Here is a 23,511-nt window from a genome sequence, read left to right on the forward strand (position 1 = left end):
ATAAAAAGGCTTTTGCCCAGTGCCTAGAAAAAAGAACAAAGAAAGCACTAGGCAGAACTTTGGAGGAAAATATTCCATAATTGTGAATCTAGTATTGAAAAAGACTGAAATAATAATAATAATAATAATAATAATAATAATAATAATAATAATAATAATAATAATAATAAAAACTGGATCACCACTTGAACACCATTGGCATTGACAAATTCACCATTAGTCAATTGCAAAAGGCAGCCTTACTAGGAACTGCTTCCATCCTGCGACGATATCTATAATACCATCAAACATCCACATCTGCCTATCCCAGCTCCTTGGTAAGGACTCGATAGGTAGACAAAAATGCCAAATCCCAGTCTGAACTTCTGGCTGACTGCGCAATGAATAATAATAATAATAATAATAATAATAATAATAATAATAATAATAATAATAATAATAATAATAATGTAAAAAATACAACTTGCCTGTGTCCAAAAAGTCATAGGAACATAGGGTGGAAAAAGTTGTTGAGAATGAGAGGGTGAAGATCTTGTGGGAATTTTGAATACAGACAGATCGCCATTTGGAACACAACATGCCAGATATCGCAGTCCTAGGGAACCGAAGCGTACAGCTGATTGATATCACTGAGTCAAAGAAAAAGAGCTGGAAGAAATTACAAAATACCACGACCTGTCCATCAAAACTGCACGATTATGGATGAAATGTGTAACAGTGATACCCATTGTCATTGGGGCACTGGTAACTATGTCCAAAAACTTTGCAAAATACATCAAGAAACTGCAGCTTCCTGCAATAACTCCAGCAATGCTACAAAAACGGCACTACTTGGAACATCTTACATTTTAAGGAGGTACCTGGTAAATACCTAGGATGCTGGCAGCAACCCGTGTGAACCATTAGTGCCAGTCAGTTTGAATGTTCAGTTGACTGAGGTTCATGTTTAATGAATAAAAGATTAATAATAATACTAATAATACTAATACTAATATAATAATAATAATAATAATAATAATAATAATAATAATAATAATAATAATAATAAATAATAATAATATGGTATTGTTACTTTAGCCAGGAGACTACAATGCTAATGCAGAGTAGTAGTTTGGCTGCCTATTTACTATTGTGGGTACACGTTCACAAGGTGCATCACAGGAGTGCAGACTAGCTTCACACCAGAAAGAAAGATGAGCATCTCTTTCTGCAGCATCAGCCAAGGCCCCCTCCCTCCACCAGAGGCATCTTGCAAATGAGCATCACAACCAGCAAGGTTCAAAACCAGTAGGAAACTGACCACCTGCACAGAGCACTAGCTCATCTCCCCACTGAAGTGGTACCTATTTAATCTTCTAGAATACAACACACTTTAGAACTGCTAGGTGGGCAGAAGCTGAGGCAAGTGTTGGGTATTCACTCTGCCATGCAGCGCTAGGGCTCAAACCGCTGGATCAAAGACCGTCTCCAGCATCATTATAACCCACTGAGCCACCAAGTCCCCTGTTCCAAAATAGCTGTCCAACATTTCTCAGTCTGCATAGATGCTTGGAGCAGGGCCTTCATGAAAAGCTTTGGTAGAAACATATGGGAAGAAGCATTGTTTTGTGTTCACTATTTCTCTACAAGGTGATTTCTTTGCTCTCAATGTATGTATTTCAATGTATATATTTCATTCAATCCCTTCTTTTTTCTCCCAAGAATGAATTGTACCCTCATCTATTATGTAATCATGTTATTCAGTATCAGGCCTGTCAAGATGAACCATTTAAATGAAAGCCCTTGTTTCATGTATTTACCACTTGTCAGCACCAGAATTTTTTTCTCCTTAATTGTGGCATTAAAATATATAACAGTTCAGATACTTTAAAAAGGAAAAGTGAGTAGACTTATAGCTTCTGCATATCTTACCTGAGATGAAAAAAGGGAAGAACCACTTAGAGACACATTCTTTTTAAAGAAGGAAAAGAAGGAGAAACCTTTGGTAGGAACCTGTGTCTCTTGTGAATAATGAAACCTTTATTCTTCTGTAGCGTCATGCAAAATGTGTTAAGCTCAAAGCCTTCAAGGTGTTCCAAGCTCAAAGGAGACGTGTGAGTTCCGTGTTCTTTCGGAACAAAATCTGACCGTTTCAAATACTGACATTTTGAGAACTGAGTCATAGGAAACAGCTTTCAAGCAAGTTGCTTTTAAGTTCAAAACAAAACATGCTTGTTCAGATAGTTTTGTTTCAGGATTGAAACAACAAAAATAGTTACATTTTGAGCTTTATTGAGGTGAAATGTACCCAGCTTGACTGATTTTGAATAGGACTATTTTGCTCTGAGGATAAAACCAAACAAGATTCCTTCTTCCAAGTCAGCAGAAGAGAAACATTTGATTCTCTCCTGTATCAAATGCAATCTTCATGTGATAAAAATTAAAACTATATTATATTTTTAATAGCTTTTGCTGGGTAAACAATTGATAAAAGTAAACTGCTGGTAGTGTGTGACTGTTTTTTTTTTAAAAAAGTGCAGGGATACAACTCCAACACTTTTTCCAGAGCAGGAGTGTAATGTTATTGATTCAAGCATCAGGGTACCAACAACTCTGGTGAATTAATGAGATAATAAAAGGCCGTTCAGGTCTTGCTGCTGAGATCACACATGCCAGAGAGGTTACATAGAGGCAGTCAGATAAAGAGAAAATAAAAGATGGGGCACTCTTTCTTATTTCACAAAACTTCTTTTAACTTCTTTAGAAGATAGTTTGCATTCTGTGAGGTAGCTGCATTTCAAATGGTTGAAAGCCTTTTATTGAAGTTCATGCACATTAACAGCCATGTCGCATAAGATGGTATAAATTTTCTCACTCTTTTTTTTGGGGGGGGATGTTTGTTTTATCTGCTTTATATATAAATAAGAAAACATATTTATTCATATTTGTGTATAGAATATATGTCTATCAATTTTAAATTTATTGTGGATTATGAACATCTGCATTTCAAAGATATACTTGCAAAGATATATGAGGCAGGCAGGATAATTAACAGAACACTATGCCCAACTTTTTTCCCCCTGAACTTGCTATTTAAGTTCCTGTGAAGTTTTCAGAGAGTCACAATAACAGAGATGGAATGGACAGACAGACAGACAGATAGCCAAAAGTCAGATCCCATAGATCAATGTTTTAGCAATCTTTTTCAATGAAAATGCTACTGTACGTAGGAATTTTTAAAGGCCATGAGTCAAATCACTAGGATATGTTCAGGAGAAAATATTTGAGTATTTAATAGAATTTATATAATAAATTGTCTATGGGGCCTTTTTTGGTACACTAGACTAGACAGATAGATGAATAGAAAGAGACAGATAGAATTTTCTCCAAGTGCAGGTCTTTTGTGTTGCTTTCCTTTGACACTTAAAAATGCATTTTTAGAGCATACTGAGTCTAACTAATCTAAATAGATCTTTAGAATTTGTTTTGTTAATGTTTTCTCAAAATGATTCTGGGAGGTGTGATCCCATTTTACCTTGACAACAGTTACATGAAGTAGTCTAGAATGTGAAAGCATCGTCTGGTGCAAGATAATCCAGTGATTTTTGACAATGGTTTATTTATTTATTAGTTGGCTTTGCAGGTCATTTAATTGTCATCTAACTCTGCAGAGAATATATAATCAGTGAGAAACATAATGAAACATTAACACACGCACATAATAGATAATCAACTGAAGGAATGCAAAATTGTAAGAGCCCATAGCATACCACAGGATTCACAAATAATCTGGGGCTAGGTTTGGTTGGAAGAGCCAGATCATTAAAATCTTCCTGAAGGACATTAGAATAGCTTATAGTTGAAGTCACAAATACTCAGTTTTGACATGGTATTCCTGAGAACATTTATTTGGAAAACATTCTCTGAAATACATTTGATATGCTTTCAGGTCCAAGTGTTTGTTCTTAGTATGTCTAAGAACAAGGAACACAGAAGTATATGTTAAGATAGTTAGAGTCCTCTTGCTTTTAAGCTTTATGGCTTTCAGATTTTGCTCAGGTTTGTCAGAATATTGAATTGGTGTTCCTAAATTGCAATTATGAGTTTCTCTCTCCATGTGCACCTTACTATATCTTGGCAATATCTTTTTTTCTGCTGCATTCTAATGAGATTGCTTTCATCCTGGCGCAGCTCATTAAGTGAGAGAGGCTTAAGTCATCCTGAGTTATGAAGTAATGTTGCCTCCTGTATTGTATTCTGATACACTCCACAATGATATCTGGAAAGTCGGTAAAATCTAGCAAGATTTTTGTCACTCATCCTTTGCAGGGAGCTCATACAATTTATTTGGGAAAGAAGAAACTGAAGCAAGAGAAGCATTAGCAGCTGGGTAGCCAATTTTATGCCAATTCATCTTTCTGCAGACTTAAAGTTGAGTAAAGAGCTTCTCAACTAAGTAGTGGAAAAGATCTTATGTAGGTAACCCTATGGCTTGCACCAGATGGTTCATTTATGAAAAAAAATATTGTTATTTGGTATTATAGATCACTTCTTCCTGTAAATATTAAGAACATTATAATGTTTAATTTCTCCTGTAGTAGCAAGGGATTAAATGAATTTCTTATGGTTTTAAAAAAGCATAAATCCTGTCTATAGAAAGAGTTCTGTGTTTACATACTAACAGTTCTACTTTTCAACAGTATTACTGTGTTTTGTAAAGCTGATACAATCTAAAACTTTCAAAATAGTATGAATAAAATGAACATTTAAAAGATAATTTTTAACAGTGGGGTTTATTGATTAGTCTCTTTAACCTTTCAGTTAAATGGGTTTGTGAGACAAATGAGAATTCTGGTTATGTTGTTTATATAGCTTTAAAGGCCTTCTTGCTTGGAGTGTCCAATAATTTGTGATATGTGCAGTATAATTCTTTTCTACTTCTAATTTTGATCCTTTAAATTTAAATAGTTCTTAAACTCATACAATATTTAAGAATAATTTCATATCTTCTTGACTCTTTTGATACTCTAAGTTTAATATTTAGATACTTTTCTTTTATAAAGTGTTTATACCTACACATAGCTTTGTCCTTGTTTATTTTTCTGAACATATTCCTTTCTTTATTGAACAAAAACAATTTGATTCTCATGAATTAACGGGTTATCAGGTTTGAACAATGAGATCCACATGTGAAGAGTTCAATTAACTACTTTATTGCTCATGCCTATTTCACAGGAATCTTCCCAGACTGGCAGCCTGCAGTTAGAAAAGAGTAGATAAGGTTCAGGGGCATTCAGGTGTGTGTGTGTGTGGGGGGGGTTCAGACCTTGCCCTTTTGTGCCTACATAAGGATTCCAGACTAATTCCCTGCTAGAATCCTCACCCTGGCTTAGCCAGTCTCTCTCTGACACAGGTGCTGGATAAGAACCCTTCATTCATTTTTCTTTTAACACATTTGCCCAGTAAAAAGTTGGTTAGGACCATAATTATGCTGAATAACACAGAGTGGAATATTCACTGACTTACATGTGTTTTTCCAGCTTACAAATGATGCTGTTAGAATTATCATTGGTTAGATGTTGGTTCATGGAAGACATTCTGCAAATATGGCAGCAGTTCATAGCTGCTTTTCTTATTACTTGAGCTTTTGATTATAAAGATTACAAAGTGTAGCTGTAAGACTTGTTTTTAACCCTTTTAAGAAAGCCATGGGTTTTCCAGTTCTTATATTTTTCCACGTCCAAGTCTGGTAGTTATATGATTGAAACCAACCAACTTTCTAATTACAATAAGAAAACTGAAGGCAATATGACCTAGTTACATTTGTATATGCAGATATTGTATCTTGTGAGTTGGTTCTATGATTTTTATAAATGAGAACAGCTTAGCTACATCCTTTCAACCTTATCTTGGTCTAATAAGTTGAGATATAAACAAGTATTTTATCAATGAGTGCTGTTTATTTGTCCGTTTATATGGGCTGTTATTAAACTAAGAAATCTCTAATTAGTCAGGATAGGATATTATGACTGGCTACAGTACAAAGCTAAGTCATAATTTGAAGCTGGTTCTGCATTCCATTGATTACATCACAAATAGAAGAACAAAAGTGGAACATTACTGAACAAATTTATAAAGCTGAGATATGATTGTTTAAACAATGTGCACAAATGTAATACTGTAAAATTTTAAAATATGGCTGATTTTAAACTAAAGTATTACTTCTTAGATTTTTTGTTATATTAAAATCCTGTTTTTCCTCCTTCCAAATAGCTAAAACATGTGAAAGAACGTATTGGTGACCATGTTCCAGATGTGACACTTCTGCTTTGTCTTGGCATTACTTCAGGAATTGGTCGATTGATCTTTGGCAAAATTGCAGATTATATCCCTGGTGCAAAAAAGGTTTATCTACAGGTACTGCTAGATAAATGATAGAAAATGCATTAATAATATATTTCTACACATTTCAGACCAATAATATGAATCTTTTGGTGGATTTTTTTTCTATATTTGCTGTCCTTAATATTATCAGATGTGCATAACTTTTGCAGAGTTATGTCTGGCATCTAAAGACAATTGAACTGCTAATACGTATTTAGTGGCACAAGAACAGTCCAGGAGATCTGAGATAGTTTTGTGTAGGCATAGTTTTCACCAATTATATCCATGAAGTAATGCTTCTGAAAATAGCATGTTACATCAATAGCATGTTTTAAATAATTAAATCTATAGATAAGCAATACTGAATACTGAAAATTGGCAGAGATATTGTCAGATGCCACGTATTTTCAATTGAACATCATTTTTGATGTATATAATTACTATACTACATTTCTTTAGGCAAGAACGAGACCTAAAGTTTGGAATAGGAATATTTCTTTGTGTGAATTCAAGTTTTTTTTAAAGGATTGAGTGGTTACTCGTGTTTCTTTGTATAGTTGCTCACTGCTTATCTACATAAGGAATTTCTTAAAAGGTCACAAAATAGTAATGTCAGGTAAAAAGTTGGTATTTGGCACTAGTGATGCTGCAGACTTCAGCCAATATGCCCTAATCAATTCAGATGACAGAAACCTTGGCAAAATATTCCCTTTTCTAGAGACAAAGTATTGATTTTTTTAAAAGTAACTTCTTAAAGAAGCACTTCTTTAAAAAAGTTGTTCAGAATGAACATTGAAATAACTAAATATATATAGCTTAGCCTACCTCAGAGAGTAAATATAGTGTACTTCATAGCTGCAGTAGTCTTCTATAGTTTCACATATACTGTGACATTTAAGATTAGTTAATGGATTGCAAATGATAAGCTTTAATTCTGAACATTTATGACATCAGACTTCTGCCCTTTCTTTCTTATCATATTCTGCATTAGACCTGTTCTTGTCATGATTCCAACTAAATTCATCATCATGGCAAGAACACTTTCAACCATCATACCTACCAAACTGGGATAAGAAATAAATGGCATAGAAGCCTCCCAATTATTATTGCTTCCATGACCAACATTTATAAATATTGTTCAGGGTTGCCAGAACAATGAGAAATACATTGTACCAAGCATGTACCAAAGTATCTTTCCTACATATTCTAGAAAATAACTGAAAATGTTTGTCTTAATGTCTAAGTTTTCATTCAATTCATGTTAATAACTTCACTATCCCATTTCTGGAAAGAGCAAGAGAACTAAAAAAGGAGAAAGACTCAAGATTTCAGGCTGCAGAGAGACCATTATACCTATCTTATAGGAATTTACCTAAGTTTACAGACAATGCTAGTTTAGTTTAAAACAATACTGAGAAATCAAGTGAATGCCCTCCATGTCTTTGTGGATACAGGAATTGGAGGAAATGTCAGTTGGGAATTTCTGCAGTCCAGGGTCAGGTGAGATTCATTGTGGTTCTGGTCATGTTGAGGTCTGCCTTTGCAAAACAAATATGATGGAGCAACGAAAGGCAGCAGTGGTTTCTGTTGGAAGTCTGTTTCCCATAGAAAGGGTAATAGAAATATAAAGACTTACTTTTATATTTATGCCTCAGCAAGATCACTTGTAAGACAGGGCATTGATCCTTTTTATTCCCCTTTTCAAAGCTGAGTAAAAATTTCCTCAGATAAATGATTAAGAAGACACAGATGGTTGGTTCACTGGAGTTTCACCTAAGAGGAACAAGGCATTCACTGTTTTTCATTTGAGGTTTTTTATTTGTCTCATTGCTAGGATATAAGGAAAAAAGGATTAGATCAACAATGAAGGACTCTTTGCCTAGCAGAAATCTTGAAACCCAATATCTTAATATTAGCACAGCATATGTTTTATACAGTATGTAACGTATAAAGTGTTTTCTTAAAAGATACAAGTCAAACGTAGGCATGCTTACTTTATCCGAAAGATATGAAACTTACAAGAAACAACATGGGACAATGGACAGGATACTGGACTTGGGCTGGCACACACTCCTTGGGCAGCATGTTACGTTTGGATGAGTTGAGCAGAAAATTACTCTCATTCTTTTAATGCTGTTGTGGTCACACCGGGTGGCATCATTTAGCTGACTGTAACTAATCTTGAGAAAACTAAACAAGATCATATCTGCTTAGAACTTAAATGGAAACTGGCAGGATATATCCAATTGTTAGGCCAGACTAGGATATTGTGCTAAACAACCCAAGATAAGGTGAGAGCAAATCATGACTGGATGTGACCATGCATTTAACAGGAAATGAGAAATTACAGGAAAGTAGAAATTACTGTTATATTAATTATCCTTATCATTGTGACAGCCATTACTTCTTTTCAGGATTTTTTTTTTAATCCCATTTATATCTCGCCCTTCTCCGAAGACTCAGGGTGGCTTACAATCTAAAGCACAAATCAATGTTTAATACTCTCATAGAGTCCAAACATCTAACATACATGAACAAATAATGTAATAGCATCTTATTATTAAACAAAAGAAAATGAACATTCTTAAAATATTTAAAGAATTGAGACCTTGTAATAATAATAATAATAATAATAATAATAATAATAATAATAATAATAATAATAATAATAATAATAATAATAATAATAATAATAATAATAATAAAGATGGAAGGGACCTTTCAGGTCATCTAGTCCAACCCCCTGCTCAGGCAGGAAACCCTATACCATTTCAGGCAAATGGCTGTCCAGTCTCTTCTTAAAAACTTCCAGTTTTTAAATAAAAGACAGCCTGAAATTTTAAGAAGACATCTCTTAATGATGGGCTGTTCTGTGTTTGATTGACACAGTGGAGTATGCCTGAATGCATTAGGCAGATCTTCATACTATCTGTGAAGGCTGAAAGCAGGTTTTTAAATTGGGCCTGGAGACAACCTTCAGCTAATGCAGTTTCTACAGATTAAGTGTAACCTGTTGCATTTGCCAATTTCCCACAAGCAACCTTCTACATTCTCTACCTAAACACTCTAAAATATCTTTTAAGGCAGTCTCGCAAAGAACATATTTCAGCAATCCAGTCTTAAAAGGAAAAAGAACACAAGCCAGTAACACAGCATAAATCACTAAGGCAAGGCCTGGTTCTTTTCTTGGGAAAATCCAGTTACCAAATCAGCTAACAATGGGGAAAAAATTCCCTGGCCTTGTGGCCATTGCCATTTCAATTTTAAGTAAAACTGTGTAGCGTAAGAGCATTTCCAAACTTCTTCTTCCTTGCTTTTTTAGAGGGAATGTAACTTATTCAAAGGAAATTGCACATCCTTCTTAAAATTGATTATTTTCCAACTTTGAATCTCATCTATTACAAAATTTCCTGTAGATGTTTTGGTGTTCCTACTGCTGAGGGGAGGACAATTTGTCCTGATAACCTTCCAAGTGGGCAGAACGTCACCTTCCATAGTTCTCACCCAGCGGAACCAGTGGAAACAAAGGAAAGGGCTGGATGTCCTGCACTTGAATGATGTTGCAGACCACACATCTGGATGAATTCTCAGAGTTGTTCCATGTGATTCTCTCTCTCTCTCTCTCTCTCTCTCACACACACACACACACACACACACACACACACACACACACAGAGAGAGCCCTTCACTTATAACCATAATTGACCCTGGAATTACAGTCATAAGATGTGTTGGTTGTTAAGCAGACCACCACATAACCACACCCAATTTTACAGTCTTTTCTGCGGTGGTCATTAAGCAAATGTCACAGTTGTTAAGTGAAGCCACATTAATTTTTCTGCTGGAAACGAAGAAAAACCAGAAACCAGCAAAAAGTGTAAAAATTGTGACTGAAGGATACTGCAGTCACAGCTTTAAATGTGAGCCAGTTGCCAAGCACTCTAAGTGTAGTCATCTGACTGCAGGGGCAGGAGAGAGTGTGTGTGGCCTTCAGAACTCTGGAACCTGGTCATAAGTAGCTCTGGGGAGGTTCATCGAAACTTTGAACGGTTGTTAAGAGACCAGTCATAAAGCAAGGATCACTGATATCCCACATTTATTTTTATAAATAATTCAAGACAGCAGATATACATTATACTCCTTCCCCCTTTGTTTTCCTCACAAGAACAATTCCGTGAGGTGAGTTAGCTGAGAGAGCGAGTGACTGGCCCAGTCACCCAGCCGGCTTTCATGCTTAAGAAGAGACTAGACCTCAAAAACATCATAGAGTTACGCCATGCCTTTGTAACAGTAGTGTTGCAAATAATAATGTGGACACTTTACAATAAATAATTAACCACAATATGTTTTTAATGATGTCCCTCAACTCATAGGAGGCCCTTTGCTCCAGTACTGGCTTCCATATGAAAAAAAGAGAGTAAATGCTAATTAATTTCTCTTTCTCTGGCAATGCACATGCAATCTTCCAAAGATGCCGTGAGGTGTCCGAAGAACACATTGAAAGTTGTTAGAGGGCTTTGCAGAGAAAAAAGGAATGTGAAAATCATCTACCTTTTTCATAGATACCTTCATCTGTCGATGGAAGAACTTTCTATCAGCAAGTGGATACAATTAAATAAATGGAGGACACTTTCCTAAGTCAAATAGAGTTCTGATTACTACATAGACACATCAATTTAGTTTTCTTGATAACAATAAAAAGTAGTTTGCTATTACTTTCTTTATAGTAGTAATTATAATTTTCTTACTCCCTAGTTTACTACTTTGGAATCTCCTTGTATTGGGGAACATAAGGAATTTAAGTATAACTATGTCAGATCCTGCTTAGATTTGTTTATGAACTACCAAGCTTGACCTAGGTAGTGCTACCAGTAATTTTTATGGAAAAAATCACTTGTAATGGATATAATAATAGAATTCCTTCCCTGTTTTTTATGGTTTCTTTTCCTCTTGTACAGGTGATATCCTTTTTGTTAATTGGCCTGATGTCTATGATGATCCCATTATGCAACTCCTTTGAAGCTCTTATTGTTGTCTGCCTTATTATGGGCCTTTTTGATGGATGTTTCATTAGTATCATGGCACCGATTGCTTTTGAGTTAGTTGGCGCACATCATGTTTCTGAAGCAATTGGATTCCTTTTGGGCTTGATGTCTATACCAATGACAGTTGGCCCACCTATTGCAGGTAGGCAGAAATGTTTAATCAATATGTAAAAAGCATATCAAGTAGTAATTCTGCTGTTATGTTTTTCATTTTAACTGTGTATTTTAATACATTGTAAGTTGCCCAGAGTTCTTTAGATTAGGTGGCCACAATACATTTAATATCATCATCACCTTCCAACATCTGCTTATCTTAAATCCTAGGAAAGGATTTGATAGGTTGATAAAAATGCCAAATCCAGATCAACCATAATAATAATAATGAGAAAGTGAAGGTAGTACCAATAGTAACAGATGCCTTGGGAGCAATTCCAAAACAACTGGAACACTTGAACATCATATCATCGGCATTGACAAAATCACCATCAGTGAAGAAGCAGGATTTAGTAAAGGCTTCTTGCTGGAGAAAACAGAACTCTTATTCTGTTAATGACTGTGATTTGCTTAACAATAAGAACTCCTTATTCTTTCTTTTGGAATGGCATAAAAATATTTACTACAAGGGGGATTGGAGAAAGTCACCTCCAATATCAATTCCCTGAGCCCAATTTGTATATGATCCAATAGTAGTTTCCCCCTTTCTGAGACTACTTTTGAAGAAAGGAAATGTTTTATTAAGCTACAGGATATAGACTTCGGTTGGATGATTATTGTAGGCATAGTGAATGTAGGATTATTGACATATTTTAAAAACCTGCTGAAAAATCTAGCTATCTCGCTTGTTTGAATGTTAATATTAGTGTTTTGGTTTTTTTCCTTTTTCCAGGAAAATTACGGGATCATTTCGGCACATACGATGTGGCATTCTACCTAGCAGGAGTTCCACCTATTATTGGAGGAACTATATTATGTGCTATCCCATGGGTGCATGCAAAGAGGAAACACAAAGAACAAGCTACACCTGTGAATGGAGAAACCACAGAAAAAATGCTGGAAATCAAAAGCCCCCCTGTGTCGGACTCATTTGAGAAACCTAGCAAAGAATCAGAATCCGTTATTTAATATTGCTATTTTTTCTACCAGATTGAATTTATTTTTATAAAATTAGGTAGCTTTCCGTTTATAAACTGAGTGCACCATGATCATGCTTTTTGGCAAAGCTATGGTTGAGCAGTGTGGAAATAATATCAAGAAATCTTTTCAGCTGTTTTTGGTTGCATTTACAAACTTTCCGACTTTTGGTATGACCAAATACATGCAGGTGAATGTGTAGGTAGGGAAACATATGAATGCGTATTTGGGAGTCAAGATCTGTCCTGTCTTATGCGTTGATTTTCTCCCAATTCCTTCACTTTTGTAATGATTCAGATGGAATTTTTAGTAGCATCTAATGGTTTTCAAACTATTACTGCTAATTTTTAAAAGTTCTGGGGAGGCAGATTCAGAATTTTTTAAATTGTGGTAACTTTTTGCAAAATGACATCTGCTCTCTAGCATGCTCCCAAGTTGAATAATTTACAAATGCCTCATTGTGTGGTTTGCTTCTTGGTGAAGGTTTGGCCTTGTTTGATTCAGTCCGCGGCATATTGCTTCTAAAAGGAATACGAGATCCAGCTTAATCCAAATGTATACCAATACTTAACATAACCTACAATTGGAGCATTTATTTTTACAATATTGATATGTGCAGGATAAAACAGAATTTTATAATGCAATAGTGATACTTATTAGTTTTCTGTAAATTTTCTGTTGCTTAAAGCTTTTAACAGTTCTGGTCTGTATTGCTTCAAGTCTCAATATAGATAGTACTATAGTAAAGTTAAGGCTATCTCATACTGAATAATTCAATTAAAGGCTGATTTTTGTTCATGTGTATATGGGAAAGTAGGTGTTGAAACACATGAATGTCATGTCATTTAGTGCCTAGGAATTATAGTTCAATCAATTTCTTGTTAATAAGATTTTAAAATTACAGGTAGTCCTCACCTTATGACCATAATTAGGATTGCAACTTTTGTTGCTAAGTGAGGCAGTTATTAAGTGAGTCATGCCCAATTTTATGACCTTTTTTGCCATGATTGTTAAGCAAATCACAGTCACAGGCCTCCCCCACTGACTTTGCTTGTTAGAAGCCCCCTATGTAAATGATCATATGAATCAGTTCACTATAGCTGTTGTGAATACATGCCAGTTGCCAAGCACCCAAATTTTAATCACATGACTGTGGGGATTCTATGATGGTCATAAATGTAAGGACCAGTTGTAATTCATTTTTTCCAGTGCCTTTGTAACTTCAACTGGTCGCTAAACAAATGTTTGTAAGTCAACCACTATACATATGTTAAGTACATTGACGTGATTTTTTTAGTTTTATTTGCATGTTTTTATTATTGAGTTTATTATTTTCAGCAATTTTACATGTAAATTTGCTTTTTTTGTAGTTTTATTTCAAATCAAAAGACATATTTAAGATAGCATTAATTATTTGAGTTTCAGTACTGTCATGCATTTCTCTGGTCCTTCCTGTGCATAGCACAGTTATTAAAAATAGTAATCCAGATTCTGATAGTAAGGCCAGATTCTGATTCTAACCTGCTCAGGTCCTGTGTTCTGCACCAACAGCAGAAACCAGCAAGATGAATACTGAGAATGACATGGCAACACCCACATGGGTTACCTTTCAGTATTTTGAATTTAAAGCTGCATTTGGCTGAATATGCCTTTCCAGGTATTCTATCCTTTTTCCCAACAGACACATTCTGCAGCATCCAGTTCATCTTGGTAGCTATTTAGGCCTCCACTGAAGGATGAAAACTGTCCATCCATTACGTACTATGTATGTACATACTCATCATACATTTTTTTACCTGCGTAAGAAACGTTATGCAGTGTGTAAAATAAGAAATAAGTGAGCTCTCCCAAATTAACACCTCAAGAAAACATGTGATTAGATCTGATTTAGTTTCATGCTAAAGCATTTCAACACTTCAAATTATTTCACTCTATTTCTCCACCTAAATCTCCAAAGCACCTGAAGGCAGGAACAAGAAGCAACGGATGGAAACTAATCAAGGAGAGAAGCGACCTAGAACTAAGGATAAATTTCCTGACAGAACAATTAATCAGGGGAATGACTTGTCTCCAGAAGTTGTGAGTGCTCTAACTGGAGTTTTTAAAGAAGAGATTGGACAACCATTTGTCTGAAATTGTATAGGGTTTCCTACCTGAGCAGGGGGCTGGATTAGAAGACTTCCAAGGTCCCTTTCAACTCTGTTATTTTGTTATTCTATTTGAGGGTCCGTATTTGGCCATTTTCACCCACTTCTAAAGTAATCTTTTTAGTTCCATCAAACTTTTCCTCTCCTCTTTCATTCTTGAATGCTCCTTGCTCTCTGACTGCATTTTTTCAATTATATTTCTTTTTTCACATTATGAAGTCTATCAACTACATTTTTATGCTACCTATTAGCATTACATCACATTACTTCTGCAGAACTTGGTGATTACTTATGTGCCATCAAGTGAGTGTCAACCCTTTATCAGCCAGACACATTTTCTCCATGACGGTCTGCCCCTAGCCTGATCCTTCAGCATTAGTGTTTTCATTCTGTTCCAGTGTCTAGATAACCTTCACCTTATCATTCATATTTTTCATGGAGGACTTATTATCCTACTGTGGTCATTCTAGTTTCAGTCATATTTTGTTTTAAGGTTTTCCCCATTAAGTTCTCTTTTCCCCTCAAATCCATTCTTCACACTATTCAAAAATGGTGGTAGTTTCATAAACACAATGTCTCTACATCCTTGCATTCTTTACTAATTCTCTTGACCTTTCATCATAATCATTTTTTTCTATGTTTTTACATGAATAAACTTATATTTAAACCACATATTTGAAACAGATTTTTCTAAGCACACACTCACTAGTCACCATTCTCATTTGTTCTTAGGTCTATAAATTGCTAATTTGTTTTTGTGTTTTCTCACCTTGTTCAAACCCATCCATTGATGTTATCCAACAAAAACATTTTTTCTCATTCAGAACATTGCACGATTTTACTAAAACTCATCGCTGGCATGTACATCATTCGTTAGAATGTAACCTACAGCTATTGTCAACTTATTGAATTTTAATTGGATAAGTATGTATAACATTTTTTTACAGCAATTCACCCTTTCTGACATAGATTTTAGCTTTCATTTGTTATTATATCTCCTATGCATGTATTCATCAACTCCAGAATATTAGATTATCTTCATTCACTTCTTGATTTTTGTTTGGTTTAAGAAAATCCTGTCAGAATGAGACATTTGTCAATCTGCTGGTGTTGAGTCCTAACAAACTACCACATCCTTCCCTTGGCAATAATCTTGCTGCAGTGCTATCTCCCATTTTTCCTGTTCTAGGAAAGTAGATTCCAATTCCTTTTTCTGGGTAGGTCTTACTAGACATACTGTATATGATAGATAGAAGACAGATAAGATGAGCAGAATGGATAAATACAAAGTTAAAGCATCAAAATGCCTATATAGACACAACAACCAGATTTAAAATAAATTCTTACTATTCCTTTGGTCTCCAACATCCTTTAGAGTGAATTTTAGCAAGAATGCTTTAATAGAAGTTTCATCATTTTTACAGTCATGAAGTAGAAAGCACCCCTTTGGACCTGAGGGTTAAATCCGACTACCCTAAGTGACTGGAAAAATGAAAAATGTTGCAGCTTTACAACATTTTAAAACTCACAGGGAAATATAAATGACTCAGGGAAATAAAACAGTAATTAAAAAAAAAATCTACCAAGTTCCAAACCAGCAACCTTCTACAACATTTGTTAACAGTGTTATAAACATTGTAATATTGTAGGATTCCTGGTGAAGGTTGTTCTGGAACACACAGTAGAGTAACCACTGATTCAGCTGTGAGGGCCACTCTTAATCTTTAAGATGTAGCCAGTGAGCTGCTGGGATTCGTATTAAAGGACACCAGCCAAAGCAGACAGAAGAGCCTAGTAACGGCACCTCGGCAGTGTAGATAAGCCCTTAGTTTTACAGACATGTAACATACTATATTTGCTTCTTTCATTTAATCAATTACTCCATGCTCTTCAGCATTTACTCTTATATCCCAAGTCACAATCTAACATATGTTGTCACTAGATGAGGCTATAACAACCCACCTCTACCACTCTACTGGTCTTTCTAAATATATATATATATATATAACCAAAGCCATTTTACACCAAATGCATACATGCTATGTGATGCAGGCTAAGTTATCTAAAGTCTAAGAGACTAGCTTGCATGCCAAAATACTGCTGCTTGCATCCCACTAAATGGAAGATATACAATGTACACACAAGTATACGCATTTGGCAAAATCCTAGCAAGACCAAGTTACTGTGGCTTCCAGTTCTGGTGACCTTCCATTTAGGGGTAGTCTTGGACTTGAGAAGTCATCTTGTGCACCAATTACACTGAAAAACTGTCTGTTCCTCTGGGGCCAAGGTATTTAATTATTTTTCAATGATTTATAATTTTGGTTTGGCTTCATTTTCTTCTGTTTTCTGTTGTTTTATCTGGTTCTTGTTTCTTCTGTTTTACTTCTGTGTAAGCCACCCAAAGTCACAATCTGTCAGTTGGGCTGCCATATCCAATAAATTGATTATCTAAATAAATGTGATCATTACAGCATCTTTTTCTTTCTAGTTCTTTAGCTCCAGGGCTCTTGTGGGGCACAGAAATGTAGCAAATGAATTTAAATGCCTTCTTCAAAGGAGATTCAAAAGTGCCAATTAGGCAAAGCTTTTGTCTATATTTACCAATAAAAGATACCCATGGAATGGTTTCTATTCTCATTCAAGATTTTGGCTTGTTTATTAGAAATAGCAAGGTGGTACTTCAACCAATTTTATGTTATGTATGGAAGAGGAACATATTCAATAAAGAATTTCATTTCTGGGAGGTATGTGTGTCTGTATGTCTGTGTTTGTGTACAACTACAGCATTAAACAGACAGAAAATATTGTCCACAGGCTGTTGAGATGCCTGCACATATGAAATTGTTTTATATTTTTGTTCATTTCTCACAGAGATCTACAGAGCATCATCATAATCAAATTAGACATTTTCTGTTTTTCTTAGATTGTAGCAAACATTTTTTCTAAGAAAGATAATTTTGTAATGTTTTGTTGAGAAAACAAACCAATCATAGACAGCAAATTTTAGTTATTACTTTTATGAGAGAATTTATCGTTGCCTTTTGTTGGATCAGCTTTTTTATTTCTGTATTGTTGAACTGTTTTTTTTTCTTTTTTACAAGTCCCAAAAGGAGCTGGACTAAAGTTCTTAAAGAAGCATGTGAACACATATGAAATCATTAGTCAAATGATGAAGAAACCATCTGCTTGTTTGGCTGGATATTTATTTTACAGGTTTTATAGGCTGCTATAGTTAAACCAATTCAAAGAGATAACTCAACTCCCCCTTTTGTAATATGGACTAAAACTAAAATACAAAGGATGACATAAATACATTTAAAACATCACACTGATAAGATCCTTGGAGTAAAACACAGTGAACCTTAAAAAAGGGTAAAGGTAAAGGTTCCCCCGCACATGCGTGCTAGTCGTTTCCGACTCTAGGGGCCGGTGCTCATCTCCGTTTCAAAGCCGAAGAGCCAGCGCTTGTCCGAGGACGTCTCCGTGGTCATGTGGCCGGCATGACTAGATGCCAAAGGCGCACGGAACGCTGTTACCTTCCCACCGTAGTGGTCCCTATTTTTCTACTTGCATTTTTACGTGCTTTCGACCTGCTAGGTTGGCAGAAGCTGGGATGAGTAACAGGCGCTCACTCTGTTACGTGGCACTCGGGATTCGACCCGCCAAACTGCCGGCCTTCAGATCGACAAGCTCAGCGTCCTAACCCACTGAGCCCTCACAGTGAACCTTACTAGTGTTCAAAACAATTTCCACCACCAGGGGCACAAAAGTATCCCCCCCAAATCTGTATCAATATCTGGTCCATTCTAGGCTTTCTAGATGCCAGATAGGAGGCGGGCAATGAAGAAAAAGCGCATTTCCATGGCTGCTGCAAGCGGCCATTTCTGAGCAAAGCGACATGGAAGGAGCCTCTTTTACTTACTGGATTTCCTGCAGATATCCTGGCCTTAAACCACGGATGGTTTTGAAGGAGAAAATCCTGCCTATTAAATTGTCTGCATTAGTCATATTAGTAGATGAGATCTTAACAATTCAATGTATAGGCATGGAATAATTATCACTAATAGCACAGAAAACAAATTGTATTTCCATGCAGATTATCCTCTGTATCCTGTGTAGTAAACAAGAAAATTCCCTTTTCTATGCCTTCAGAAGCTGAAGAAAATTGTGAAAAACAAGCTGACATCACTCCAGGTAGTGAATAAACTGAGAAAATTGCTGACCAGATAGGCATTCACCGAAAGCATTTTTTTTTGCCTTTGTCTCTCTATCTCAGGGTACTGAGAACACCTCTCTTCCATGGCTGATAGAAATCTAGAAATGAAAAGAAGCCTTAACGATCTTGATTGGAAGTCAGGAAATTAGATCACTGATTTCCCAGCCAGCTTTTAACAAGTAAATACTGATTATACATCAAGTCATTGTGAAATCTTAAGTGACTGCACAGATGGCCCATCTCTGGGACATCTGCCCTTACCCTGGTCATTCAGATCTCCTGATGCAGCCATCACTGCTCTAATAAAATACTTTCATCTTGTTACTGGTTATCTTTCTGTTTCCTTCGATCTTTTCTGGCACTATGGACTTCTCAAGCGAGCTAGATCCTTGCACTGTGTGTCCATTGTATGATAATGATAATTTGAGCCTAATAATTTGTGCTTTGAGTAAGCACTTGATTGGTTTTATGATCCATTTGTTAGTTTTCTCTGCAATCTATAGCATTCTCAGGAGTTATTTTCAAAGTGTCAGTACTCTTTTTTATTCAGCTTCTTGAAATTTCTTGCACGATTCTGTGTCTGCGTGATAATATGGCATCTGAATATATTTTCTAGGGTCTTCATTGCTATGCAATATAGTGCTAGTTTATAGCATATTTGCTAATTCCTTTGTTGGTAGTTCATTCTAAAAAGCAAAAACTATTGTTATTAACTTCATGGTCAGTTCTAAGGATGGTTGCCAACATGTTGTAGCCAGTTGGAAAACATTCCTTGTTTTTTTGTGTGTGTCTCTCTAGTTTTGATTGATGTCCTTAAATATTTTGCATTAACATTTTTTTGTCTCGTCTAACAGCTTTGAGAAATTCTTTCCTAAGTGCCTTTCCAAGAGCTTTATTTTTCTTGAAATTTGCTTCTCTTCTTGGCAATTTCCACCATTTGTTCTGACATGTAACTTGATTTCTTCTATTCCTTGGTCTTTTGACAGTTTCTTTTAATCCTTAACAACTTCCTTGATTTTGTTTCAGTTTCTGATCCTCCCCTTGAAAATGGTGAGCTTACACTCAAGGTGGTATGGTGGAGACTGGATGGCTTTGTTCTTCCACTTTAGCTTGACTTGGAAGATGCACATTAGCAGTTTGTGATCTGTTCCAGTTAAGTCTCTGGCCATAGCTTTCCTATTACACTATGATTGAATTCTTCCATCTTCTTGCACCAATAATGCAGTGTGATTTTTGTGAACTCCATTTGGATACAATCATGTACATTGGCATCATTTTGGCTGCCGGAAGACGGCAATGAAGAAATAATTGGATTGGATAGCTTATTATTCTAATCTAAGATGTTTTTCTGCTTCATGTCAGCTTATAGGCCACTTATCCAATCCATTTTTCCAATCCACTTTTCCTCCTTAATGTTTCTCACTTGGAAGCAGCTCATGTTGCTTGGATTTTTTTTATTTTTTTATTTGATTCCACCTTTATTATTTTTACAAATAAGGCAGTGAACATATCCAACACACCTTCCTTTTTCTATTTTCTCCACAACAACCCTGTGAAGTGACTTGGGCTGAGAGCGACTGGCTCTTGATCACCCAGCTGGCTGTCATGGTTGGCATCAGTTGAACTCATGGTCTTCTGCTTTCTAATTTGGTGCCTTAACCGCTCAACCAAACTGGCTTGGCTGTTTTCAGTTTTAGATTGAAAGTGACCATAAAACCTACTACCTTCTGCATTGGTAGTTGGAGAGTAAGACTGGACAACTGTTATTAAAATGGTATCTTTACAATTTCATTGTGATTTACCATTGCCTTCTCCCATGGAGTATGAAATTCTGTTTTTTCTGTTGTGATCAAAGTGATAATTCACCTCCAGCATCTTCTTAAATAGTTGCTGCCCAGTATATTACCTGTTTGCTTTAGCTCAAGGGTGTTAAACTGCTGGACTGTAGGCCGGTTGCATCATGTGGAGGCCGTGTCCACCCCAGCTCCAGCAATGCAAAAAAAGTTGCGATATGTTGCGACACGTCATGTGATATGGCGAGTTTGACACCTGTGCTTTAGCTGAGCAGCTGGGATGACTTTTACATTTCTGTGACACTGCTGAGAGTACATATTTTTGGTGTATACTCCCAGAATACTTTAACAAACTCAGAGAGAACCTATGAAAGATCCCATGGATGAAAATCCTAAGGGGAAAACAACCCAAGAATCTTCAATATCTTCATAAATGACTTAGATGAGGGAACTCATCAAATTTGCAGATGACACCAAACTGACAGGAGTAGCCAACACCCCAGAAAACAAAGGATCCAAAAGGATCTTGACAAACCTGAACAATGGGCCCAAACCAACAAAATGAGTTTCAATGTGGAGAATAGCACAGTTTTAGATTTAGGCAGGAAAAATCAAATGTAGCTGGGTCTTAAAGAGCGGGAAAGGAAAGACAAGCTATAAAAACGTCTGTAAGAGAAGATAACTAGCAAAAGAGGAAAGAACCTATTTTTTCTAAAAGGTCACAAAAAGGGGGCCAGAACCCAGGCAACTGAGCATGTGCAATTAGTTGATTAATATTAACTGACACACCTTGCATAAATTATCTCTTAATTTTAATGTACACGGGATGTATGATTTGGTATGTAGCAGGAAATATGTAGGAGGCGGTCGGAAAGAATGTAACCTCATAGTACCTCAGCCAATGGGGAAAGAGGAGGGATGTGCGGCCAGGGCCAGGGATCTATAAAAATGGGAATATTTTGGGTTGAAACTTTGGAGAGAATCAAGTTTTGATAGCTTCTCTCCCCGCTTATTGCAATAAATGAAACAAAAGGCCTTCACTGCATCTTGGCTGGTTATTGGTCAGGCGAGCTTGTCTCTGGTCGTGAAGGAAAGTAGCCAGGAGCACATAACAGATGTAAGATGAGCTAGCTAGCCAACAAACAGGATGGTCAAGCGACTTCCATCAGCCCCTGTAGAGCACGCTGCTTTTGAAAAATATTCTTTTGTTATAACTTAGAACTTACCAACAGCAGCCTTATAGCCCAATTCTACGCATATAAATGGCTTCATTTTCCATAGGCAGATAAAGTTACCCACGTTTGTAATCACAAGGATATCCCACCCATCAATTACCAATGTCCACAGAGGGCAAACCATTTTGTGAATATGAGATTTTAATACAAGAGCCAAATTCTACTTTTTCTTTCAAAACTAACCATATTTCTCTGTGCCAGTTCGAGCAAAATTCTCAAATTATGGATCAGACGCCATGGTATGTTCACCTCTGCTTGCTTCAGCCACTTAGAACAGGGGTAGGCAACCTCGGCTCTTTTATGACTCGTGGACTTCAACTCCCAGAATTCCTGAGCCAGCCATGCTGGCTCAGGAATTCTGGGAGCTGAAGTCCACGAGTCATAAAAGACACAAGGTTGCCTACCCCTGACTTAGGAGAATGGACTAAGCTTGTTCCAGGTGCCCAAGGCAAGGTAGGGAAATAACGCCTGCAATTCAGCTGCACCTGCCAAGAGTCAAAATAAAAAAACAAATCTTGTTTTCGGAACATTTCTTTATTTGAAGTCTCGGTTGAATTGCCAGCACTCTTTACTAACACGCGGCCATTAGCCTCCATTCTCCCTTTCTCCAAAGTCTGCCCGACCTTGGTCCCGCGAACCGCTCTGGAAATCAGCGGCCGCACTATCCGGTTCTCGCTTCGGACGGCCCTCTTCCTTCTCGTACACGTGGCAGACCTCGACTCGCGCGTAAAAAAAATCCTACACTCCGGGAAATGAGAGTTGCTTGCAACGGCGACTCTTGACAATCTCGGGATGCGTGTAGCCAATTAGTCAATCAACCCAATCAATTTTGGCCGACTGTTAAGAGCGGCGGACTTTCCTGCAAACAACTAATTCAAATCCCTCCCTCGCGTCCAGTTGGGGTTTGCGAGCCATGCTTGTTTGTTTCCTTACAGTCAGACCCGAGACTGACTTATTCACTCGTCCTTTCGTCTGCGATTTTTAATATTTCTGAACGGGCATGGTTTTGTATAGGCCAGGGGTAGGCAACCTCGGCTCTTTTATGACTCGTGGACTTCAACTCCCAGAATTCCTGAGCCAGCTATGCTGGCTCAGGAATTCTGGGAGTTGAAGTCCACGAGTCATAAAAGAGCCAAGGTTGCCTACCCCTGGTATAGGCAATCAATCCTATACGTTTTATACATTTTTTCCGTCGATTCGTAATGAAACGCAGGGACAGCAGCAGCTTCTCTACGGTGAAGAAACGAAAAGGCGATTAACCAAAGGGATCAATCTCCTTTGCTGCGCTATACTCTTTCCTCGGCGCTCCGCTTCTCTTCGCGGATTTGGCTAACTAACGTTAACTTTTAACTCTCCAGCAAGAGGGCGGGAGGAATCACATCCGGGCACACGCCCCTCTTCCCTTCAGTGGGCGTAGGTCACGTCAATAACCGGAGATGCGAATTAATTCGCCCGAAGTTAGCCAATGGGAGCCATGAGACAAGCTTGGCGTGAAAACAAGAGGGAACGTGACTTTTGCGGCGACACCGCAAAAAACAAAACAAAAAAAAACCACCACTTTTGCGGTGGTTTCTGGGA

General features: G+C 36.8%; 1 protein-coding gene across 2 annotated transcripts in view; it reads left to right on the forward strand.

Moving 5' to 3' along the window:
* SLC16A10 (solute carrier family 16 member 10) overlaps nucleotides 1–17,162 on the forward strand; it is a 49,657-nt gene extending 32,495 nt beyond the window's left edge. The window contains exons 4-7 of one of the 2 annotated variants that reach the window (XR_014494239.1): nucleotides 6,253–6,396; nucleotides 11,322–11,550; nucleotides 12,295–13,984; nucleotides 14,069–17,162. Coding sequence is in view for 1 of the 2 variants with exons in the window: in XM_083377877.1 (XP_083234003.1) it covers nucleotides 6,253–6,396; nucleotides 11,322–11,550; nucleotides 12,295–12,530 (609 nt within the window). In the remaining variant the exon portion in view is untranslated. Of the gene's footprint in view, nucleotides 1–6,252; nucleotides 6,397–11,321; nucleotides 11,551–12,294 lie in introns of both variants that reach the window. The other variant, XM_083377877.1, reaches the window with a different exon arrangement.
* The last annotated feature ends 6,349 nt before the right edge of the window (nucleotides 17,163–23,511 follow it).

This window comes from Vipera ursinii (genome assembly GCF_947247035.1).
Source record: "Vipera ursinii genome assembly, chromosome: 1".
In the NCBI taxonomy this organism is placed as follows: domain Eukaryota; kingdom Metazoa; phylum Chordata; class Lepidosauria; order Squamata; family Viperidae; genus Vipera; species Vipera ursinii.